The sequence below is a fragment of the Martes martes genome (genome assembly GCF_963455335.1).
Source record: "Martes martes genome assembly, chromosome: 1".
NCBI classification, from domain to species: domain Eukaryota; kingdom Metazoa; phylum Chordata; class Mammalia; order Carnivora; family Mustelidae; genus Martes; species Martes martes.
In genome coordinates, this window is record NC_137888.1 from 82876078 (window position 1) to 82886150 (window position 10073).

At 43.2% G+C, this 10073-nt stretch overlaps 1 protein-coding gene across 1 annotated transcript; it reads right to left on the reverse strand.

The window, feature by feature from the left end:
• Positions 1 to 7749: 7749 nt before the first annotated feature.
• Positions 7750 to 9253, reverse strand: LOC308353777 (P2Y purinoceptor 2-like). The gene has a single exon (XM_080820803.1). It carries the CDS (start codon positions 9073 to 9075, stop codon positions 8056 to 8058), a length of 1020 nt encoding a protein of 339 aa, XP_080676929.1. The 5' UTR covers positions 9076 to 9253; the 3' UTR covers positions 7750 to 8055.
• Positions 9254 to 10073: the final 820 nt, after the last annotated feature.

Here is a 10073-nt window from a genome sequence, read left to right on the forward strand (position 1 = left end):
TTTCCCCCATATCTTTGCAAATTAATTGTGTAATGAAAATCAGTGGTATTTCTGTTTGGGATTAGTATGCCCTTTTAAAAGAGTTTGTCTTTTTTTGTCTCTTTGAAGAAAATCATCTGCTATGCTTGTCTCCTAAGTTTCACTAGGTTGCAACTTTCTGTGCTTCCATTTCCTGATCAGCAAAATGGAGTATCATTAGAGTTTCTTCTAGCACTCATGTACTTAATTTATGAAACATACAGATATGGTCGATTACCACATATTAGATATATATTCATTGGTGGATGATGACCTGAAACACTGTCTGGAGAAATATCCATCCATTCCTTGCATTTAGTTGATGAATTGGAGAAGATGGCTCTCCTAGGATTCTGCTCAGATTCCTTTGGGCACTCTGGCAAATAAATAGAGCATGCTGAGAAATTTCTAGGACACAGTGGGTTGTTCACGAACAGATGAAAGTGTGCGCTGATGACACTTTTAAACTTCTTGTGAGGTTTATCCAGCTCCTCCCCTCCTCCCCCAATATTGAGGCTTTTTCAGTTTTCTGAGGGAAATCTGACTATTTCAGGGTTCTGTGTCTTAGCATGTTCAGTTAGTTTTTAACCTTTCAAAGCAGATCCTGCCTGCCCTGGGAAGAGGTAAATACAAGTGTCAGGACGCAAGGTGAACCCCTCTTCTTTTTCCCCCCTTCTGCCCCATTAGAGCCCAGATTTCACAGGGTACAGTGCACAAGAGTTGGATAGTTGATGGAGCAAGTGAGGAGGAGATTGAGAAGAGAATGGCTGGGCTTGAGCAGCAACTGTGCTGGGAGAGAACAGGCCCTACATTAGCAAGAGGAAGCCTGGGCTGGAACACAGAGGAAGTGGGCAGATGGGCCTGGAGACAGGTTATCACAGATTTTAGGGTCGCTGATCATTAGATGGAGTGAAAGTGTCAGAGGAGAAATGTGTCCTCTCGGTTCTGGTGGGGTCTTTAGAGGTGGAGTCCAGACTCGGTGGATGGAAAGTGGGGGAATGGGCCTAAGAGGACAGACATATTTAGTGGATGTTTAGAAGTATTTTCCATGGCTTTAACTTTATTTTACAGTTCTGTGAATTTTAATAGGTAGAGATTTGTGTTCAGACTACCACAATTAGGGATACAGAGCAAACAGTTACTCAATGATCATTTCATAGGAAAAATATTACAGTATTTTAAGGTAATGTATATGTGATATCTTCATTTAAGAATTAAGTTTGATTTATTTTCTACACTTGAACCTGGAAAATGCTATTCTAGTCTGATGACTACATGAAGTTTTTATGATCATGTTACTTAATATGCTGTATCTCATAGACTATAATATTTCACCTTAAACATCTCTGAAATTGGGATGTATGTTTGACATCATCTTATAATTCAAAGGAAACCAGTTGTGGGAAAAATCGAGCATGATGCTGTAACAATGTGATGCTGCTTGATAGTATAAGATATGCATAGATTTCTGTGTCATCATTTGTTTCTGGCATCACTGAACCTAAAGTTCCTTACTAGAGGTGGCTGTTGAGAGATGTGGAAAATGTAGACTGTCTTCCTCAAGAGTTGCATGGATGCATGGGGAAATGGACAAAGGGTAAGTGGTTCTGTGATTGTGTTACAATGTGAGGAGTACTGTCTTAGAGCGATGGCTAATGGGGTTCAGAAGACCTAGAATACATCAAAGATTCCCAGAAGAGATAGTCTTCGAACTGTATCATAAAGAGTAAGTAGGATGATTCACCTAAGCAGGGAAGGAATGAGGAGAGAGTGGGGAGGGCAAGAGATCATGGAGCTAATTCTGAGTGAGCCTGCTGGTAATGAAAATGGAATGAAGGGGATGCAGGGGGAGTTTAGCTTGAAAGTTTTGATATGAGGAAGATTGGTGAAGCCCTTTCATTCCATGTTCAGCCTGGTTTTTTGTTTTTGTTTTTTTAAGACTTATCTATTTATTTTAGAGAGAGCGTGTGTACAAGTGTGGAGAGAGGTGGGGTGGGGGAGAGAGAGAAGTAGACTTCCCAGTGAGTGCAGAGCCTGACCTGGGGCTTGATCCCAGAACCCTGAGATCATGACCTGGGTCAAAACCAAGAGTTGGAGGCTTAACTGACTGAGCCACACAGGTGCCCACACCTGTGGGCAGCCACACAGGTGCCCCTGTGTTCAGCATGATCTTAATCCTGAAGGCAAATGGAAAGTTTTGGAAGAAAATGGGAATTTTTGGAAGATACTTCTGTTGGGCATTAAGAGAGGTTTTACATTTCAGAAAGGTGACCTAGGAGCAGAAGTATGGAAAAGAAGTAGAGGTTGAGGGAACAGATCTAGAGTCAGGAGGATGTTTAATAGGTTGGAGCAGTGATGCCCACGAGAGGTGATGGGAATTTGAACTAAAGCAGTGACAAGGAGATGGAAAAAACAAGTTCTAGTGGTGCTTGGAAGGTTGAACTGACAATGTGATTATGGGAGATGAGGGAGAGGCTGGGATTGAGCACGACTCCCAGATTTCCAGCTTCAGTAGATGGTGGAGCCATTTAAAGAGCTGCCAGCTTGTAATGATTTGAAGTATGAATCCATGGTAGAAATTACACTAAAGAAGTGTAGCCTGTTCTTGCAAGAAAGTAGGCTATAAAGTAAGAGAGAACATAAGGAGGAGTCTTTAGTGGCTGTTTTTTTTTGTTTTTTGTTTTTTGTTTTTTGATTTGTTTTGTTTGATTGTGAGGTTAACGCTTTATAAAGGTCTTGTTGTTAATATGAGTCTCTACTTGCGGAGAGGAACATTCTCAGACTATGTGATTCTTTAATTTTCTTGAAGTGGCTCTTTTTGCTTTTTGTTCATGGTTTAACCACTTTAAACATTCCCAGCTATAGCTAGCTGCAGGGCCGTAAGTTCTGTTTCTCATCATGAATTTCTTCTTCTTTTTCTTCTTCTTTTTTTTTTTTTTTAAAGATTTTATTTATTTATTTGACAGAGCTCACAAGTAGGCAGAGAGGCAGGCAGAGAGAGAGGAGGAAGCAGGCTCCCCGCAGAGCAGAGAGCCTGATGTGGGGCTCTATCCCAGGACCCTGGGATCATAACCTGAGCCGAAGGCAGAGGCTTTAACCCACTGAGCCACCCAGCGCCCCATCATGAATTTCTTCTTAAGGCCATTACCTTTGAAATTGCTTGATACATTAAAAAAAAAAATCTCAACAAAAAGTTGAGAAACTGAAATACTAAAGAGATTTGGCCGGTTTACAAGAAAGTAAAAGATAATGAGAATACATATCTTTATAAGGTTAGGTTAAGTTATGCTTAATTGCAAACAACTTTGTGAAACATTTCCCTTCTTTTTTATTGTTTTTAAAATATGGGCTAAAAAGTGAGCATGCTTACAGGTATTGTGTATTCTGGAATTGCTTTGAATTGGAGTTGGTGAGTGTTGGAACAAATAAATCCCAGACAACTTATGATTTAATTTTATAGGCACACATTCATAAATTGGATTTAGGCAGTAATTCCAGAAAAGCATACACAGGAGAATCATTTGCTGTGTGTTCATTTATTCTACAAAGATTTAGTGGGTACCCATATGTTGAAGTCTGCTAGATCCTGTAGGAGGGGAAGTAAGAGGATTTAAATATTGCTGCTCATACTTGGTAGAAGGGGAGATGTTTCTTGGGTGTGGATAGTGGGTGGGAGAAGGGAAAGGGTGTTCTGATGCAGGGTCAGGGAAGCCTTCTTGGAAGAGGTGGCATTTGAATTGTTTTCTGAGAGACAGCTGTTTATTCTCTGACTAGTCTGTTTCATGTGACATCTTTGGTTAATTACTCTCTTTCTTGAAACTCTTCCCTCATTTGATTTTCTAGCACTCTAGAATCCAGCACCACCTCCTATCCCTGTGTTACCTGTCAAGACTTTCATGGTTCCCGTATCTCCTAGGTCCTTCGTTCTTTCTTTCCTTCTTTATCAGTGGTACCCTTTACCTCTTCAGCTTTTATTATTTCCCTTGGTGGTTAACTGTAAACTGAGTTTGAGTCTAAGCTGTCTCTGAACCTCCATCCTGCATTTCCCTCTGAGGCCTCCCTAGCCGCTCACATTTAATTTGTCTGAATCTGAACTCTCCCCTGCAGTGCACAGATTTCCCCCCCCTCCTCCCCCTCTTCCTTTTTCTTTCCCCGTTGACTGTTGAGTGCTAGGTGCTAGTTTATCATTCCTTTGATTCCTTAGGCTTGGAGTCTCAGAGTCATTTTTGTTCTGTCTCCTTACCACCCATCTAAAGGAGTATTTTATTTCTCTTAATTCTATCTAATGTTTTACAGTCTTTTTAGTTCTGTTCATGCCCATTATCTGTATGCTTGGATCACTGCAGTGGTCTTCTAAATGTGGACTGCCTTCTTCATTATCAGCATCACCATTGCTTACTGAGTGTCTACTATGTTCAAAATGTTGCTAACATGCCACGTTGTATAGATTGGAAAATGGACTAGTGGGCGAGAGAAAACAGACCTGGAGTGAGAAAGGAGACCATCCTCAACTCCATGGTGATAAGGCAATGGCAAAATCAGCAGTGCAGAGTGAGACCGATGCCATTTGGAGGAGGAAGGGTACTTAAGCATGTGGAGAAGGTTTGGGGGAAGGTATTGAGTGGTCAACATGTGAGGGGTGGAAATCCACATGGTGTGGCAGGAGAGCTGTGAATTGAAAAGTTCAGCTGGGACTGGACTATGATAGGTGTAGTATGCCTGCATGAGAAGTCTGGGCTTTGTTCTGTAGAAGTGAGGATATAGGGAGGGCATGGACAGAGCTGGGGAGAATGTCATATAAGAAAAATGCTCTTTTAAAGAAAATGTGGAGGTGGTGTGTAGGCTGGCTTTGAAGGAAAGGAAGGCCAATTAGGACCTCCCACAAGTTGGCTGTGACAGTTTTGTTTCTTTTCTCTAATTCATTCAAAACATGGAGGCTGCCAGGTTAAGTTTCTGGGTCACAGCTTTGATCATATCCCACTCCCGCTTAAGTGCCCCCAAAGATTCCCTGTGCCTTGAGTGGTTCTTTCGCCGGCTCTGGGGTGGCCTTTGTAATAACAATTCAGCCCACCTTTCCAGCATTATCTCGTCCTCCTCCTCTTCAAGCACCAGCATGGGCTCTCACAGATTTTTCCTTTTCTCGAACACTGTTTGGGAAATTGTGCTAATTGAAATTCACCAGCCTTCTGCATGCTCATGATGCCTCTGTGGCCCTCTCGGTCAGTAGTAGTATTCTTATCCCTGCTCTTCCCTAATATGTAGTGCTTGTACTGTTTATTTTTGGTTAATCAACAGCTGGCATGATTTCTTCTGTAGCTGCTGAAACTGTTGAATTGATGTTCATATTGCTGTTGTACATTTCAGTTTTGTTTCTCCAGTAGTCTGTAATGTTCTTAAGGGCTGGCCCCATGCTTGACACTTTCGTATGTGGCTACAGCCAAGATATTGGTATCTACTACTGCCCCAGTCATGCTGTTTGGAACATGGTAATATTTGCTGACCTTCAGTTTTTTTCCGAACAGCCAGGCAGATTTTGCAAGATTCTTGAGGCCCAGGGCAATAACATATTTGAGGATCCCAGCTTTTACCAGGATGGTGGGCATTGGATGACTAGATCCAGGAAGAACTTTTGTTTCTTCTAGTCTTATTGTACCTTCTGTGGGTGAGTTTTTTTCAGTGACCACAGAGGAGTCAGGAACATCTCCTTGACTTAGAGTGGGTTCCCAACTCCCCTTACAATTGGGTCTTTTTTTCAAAGGGAGTAATCTAGTTTGATTTTTGTCTTGAGATAATTGTCCCTGAAAACCAGGATGTGATGTCAACCAAGTTAAACTTTTTTTATCCCAACTATACAGAACTAAGTTAAAAATGGATGCTTATACTTTGCTGTTAAGTAGGTCAGAAGACTCTGCAGAAGCAAAATTAACATTATATAGATCAGAGAAATAATTGCAAGCACCTAAGTTAACAAAGACTAAAGGCTGGAAAACTTTGATCAGGGATGTTAAAGCATGTGCTTTTTAGATAAAGGTGATGTAACCTGAGGATTCTAGATTAATTTTCTTCCCACCTCCAGGGTTGGCAGGCTAGTGTGCATTCGAGGTAAGTGCTAAGGGGACACACGGGATGGCTTTATGTTTTTATTGAGGAGCCTCCTGCACCATTTTTCCAGTAATATAAAACCGTATTAATTTGTAAGGTGTGACAATTGGGACTTTTGGATACCTGACTCTTCTGTGTGTGCTATGCAAAGGAAGGGACAAAAATGAATAATATAAGCAAGAGAGCTGAGAATATTCAAACAAGCAAACAGTTTTAAGTTCTTTTAGCTGCTATAGAGGCACTTATGTGGAAACAGCTGACCTGCTAATTAGAAAACATCCTTGCCTATTCATTAAATTAATTATCCTAAAGGATTCTGCTAGGCAACACTTTGTCTAGTTCTAATTATTGTGTGCTTTTGAATGCAATAAACTGCACTTTTAGAATAAAATTTTATAATGTAGACATATACATGGCTTACTCAGACACTTCCTGTAATTAGAGTGGGGTAGTAATGATGGGTTATTCTTTGGTTTTTATTAAAAAGGCTTATCCACCTCTTCATAGGGAGATTATAATTAATTATTAAATAATGTATGTTTAGATCTGAGAACTCCTTGGAGATCATTATTGTTCAAATAGGAGAGGTTTTTAAGGTTATCTTTTCAGATTATCATGGTTTTTTTTTTTTTCTTACAGATTTTATTTATTTATTTGTTAGATTGAGAGAGAGAGATGGAGAACACACAAGCAGGGGGAATGGCAGGCAGAGGGAGAAGCAGGCTCCTCACTGAGCAGAGAGCCTGATGTGGGACTCGACCCCAGGACCCTGGAATCATGACCCAAGCCAAAGGCAGATGCTTAGCAGCTTAACCGACTGAGCCACCCAGGTGTCCCCTTATATATATATTTTAGAAATGAACATCATATTATGATTAAATACAGTGGTAAAGCTTTTCTGTCATAAACTGACATTATATTCAAATAAGAATAAGGTGAATCGCCATTCATGCACTTGCTTTGCCCTTTTTTTTTTTCCCCACTTTGCCCTGCAGAGCTTTATTCTAACCTTAGTCAGAACCCTGGTTAAGAAGTATAGTGAAAGAATGCACACTGTATACCCAGTGGTCTGCACCTGCGAGCAGCTGTGTGAGAGCTGAGCTGACATGAACGAGGAGCTGGTGCTGCCGAGGTGCCTTGGCTGGCTCTTGACCAGTGTTTGGATTGGGCCATATGTGTCCGTCTTAGCAGCGTGTGCTTCAGAGGCCGGTGCCTGGGGGTTCAAAGCTTCCATCCAGCATGAGGATCTAACCATTCTCCATCTGGGTGACCTTGGGCAAGTTACTTAAGGCTCTTTGCTTATCTGTAAATGGGGCTAACAGCAGTTCGCACCTCCAAGGGCTGTTGTGAGGAACAAATGAATTATTGCATGTAAAGTGCTTTTCCATGGTAAGGGCTTTGTTCACTTATCCATGCATCCACTCATTACTTATTCATTCCACTCCTGTCGATTATACACTCACTGTGTGCTGGGCCCTGCTGCGGAGGTGCCTTAGGGGTACAGCAGTCAGACAGATGATAGGTCCCTGTCCTGTTGGAACCTAATTCTAGGGGGAAGAAACAGACTGTACATGAGTAAACCAGTTAACAAGATCAGGCACTAATAAGTGCTAAAAAGACAATAGATAGGGAAATAGTGACTGGGTTATGGGAAAAGAGGTCGGTATTAACCAGGGTGGGTAGGAGCTTCTGAGGAGGTGATGTTCAAGCTTAGGCCTGAGTGATAAGAGATAAATTCCAGCTCTGATTAAAATGAGAAAGTTTTCCTTTGTGTTGGTGGCTGTCTCCATACTCTTCCTTTAAAATCTCTTAACATCAGTATAAAATCCTTTGTAACAGGATACCGCTCAGAGATCTTGAGCCCCTCTCCTGATAGCACATGACTGTGTTCAAACAAGTCATTATCAACATCTTGGAGCTCATTTTCCCCAAACTTCATCTTGTCAGTACCCAGATCTGGCCACCCCTGGGTCTCTCTCCCTTGGCTCCAGCTGGTTGCTCACCCACCTTATTATGCCTGAGTTCCTGGAAGAGCCTGACTCTGTTATTCCCAACCGATAGAAAGTACAGGACTGGGTTAAGGCAGCTGCTCATGCTCACCAAAGGCCTCCATATCTTATAGGCCACGCTGGCCACCATTAAGAGCTGGCAGTCCTGTGAAGATAGAAAGCGGAGTGTGAGGTAGAAGGAACGTGTGATGTGGAAGGGGACAAAGCAGAGGGTGAAGAGGCTGCACACCAGCAAGATGGTCCGGATGGACTTGGCCCGGGCTGCATTGCCTGTCCTCCTGAGGGTCTCTTCTGGCTTGATCAGGCTCCTCACCATCAGCGAGTAGCACACCAAGATGACCAAGGAAGGAAAGGCAAAGCCAGACAGTGTCAGAACCATGCCATAGGCAAAGAACTGATCAAAATTCTCTGGGCCGGTCATGTCATAGCAGACCATCTGGCCATCGATGTAGTCCGTGTGGGAGAAGAAGAGGGTGGGCAATAGCTGGAGGACCACTAAGGCCCAGGTGGTGGCTGTGCCCAGGAGGACGTGCCTGCGGCTTCTGTAGGGCAGTGAGCGCAGCGGGTGGCACACGCCCAGGAAGCGGTGCACGGAGATGCAGGTCAATAGCAGGATGCTGCCGTAAAGGTTGGTGTAGAACAGGAAGCGCACCAGCCTGCACAGCAGCTCCCCAAAGGGCCACCTGTCACCCAGGGAGTAGGTGATGATGAGGAAGGGCAGCGTCAGCACATAAAGCAGGTCAGCTACCATCAGGTTCACCAGGTAGATGGTGGCACAGCTCCAAGGCTTGGTTTGGCGCCAGGAGAGCCACAAGACCGTGCTATTCAGGGGTAGCCCTAGTATGAGGATGATACTGTAGGTCAGGGACAGGTAGATTTGCTTGTAGTCCTCCGAGAACTTGCAGACTTGCTGGTCCCTTGAGGCATTAGTATCCAGCGTCTCCATTTCCTAGGTTGCTCCCTCTGGGAGCACAGCTGCTCCTGCTTGTGCTTTACCTGGAAGGAAACAAAATGGGCAGCATAGCATCATGAACCTGGCTGCGTATGTGTTAGCCTCTCCCTTGATCTGGCATTCAACTCTGTGTTCCCAGTCTGGTCAGAGTCCTTGTTTGACATAGGCCAGCTCCAGGAAGAAAAAAAAAAAAAATTAAACCCAAGGGTACAGGAGTCTTTTAAAGCAGGGCTTGTATACTTACCAGGTCCAAAGGGCTGGCCTTCCACTATCCTGTATGCTTTCTGCTCTAGGCTGGGATGTGATAGGAAGCTCAAGTACACATGCTGCAGGTGCTGTAATTTCAACAGGGCATACAACCTCAAGCACTGTGACTCCTCTGCCTAGAATCCTTTGCATAGAGTCAGGAAATCTCCAAGGGCGTTTGGATTTGTATCTCTTTCGAGATTTCTTAGCTGCATATTTGAATACTGAGGCTGATTTGCTTATTAACCACCTCAGCATCCCAAACATCCAAAACCAAATCTAAGCCATGAGGTCAGGTGCAGCTTCTTCCATACTTCCATCTCTGCTGAGGAAGCAGATCCAGTAGGCAGATCCAGATAGGGGAGGAAACTGTGTGTGGAGCCTGCACGTTTCTGTCACGCTGGGAAGTCAGTGGGTTGGTCAGCCAACCACCATGGAGCCTATAGGAATGAAAAGAAATTTATTTCTAGGGTTTGACATTAAGAAAGACAAGCTAATACAGGGCAAGAGAGAAAGGTTTCAAATAGGTAACTGGCATAGATTGAGTGTTGACCAAAAGCTATAGCACAGCGCTACCGAGGGCTGACTATAAGCTGTAACACAGAGCTTTATTCACAACAAAAGGAACAGAGACCTCATTCACTCTGTCAGTCAACAAACATTTATTGAGCATCTATTGGGTCTGGCACTAGGGATACAAAGATGAATAAAATACAGCTCTTACTCTCCAGGATTTCAGTCTGGTG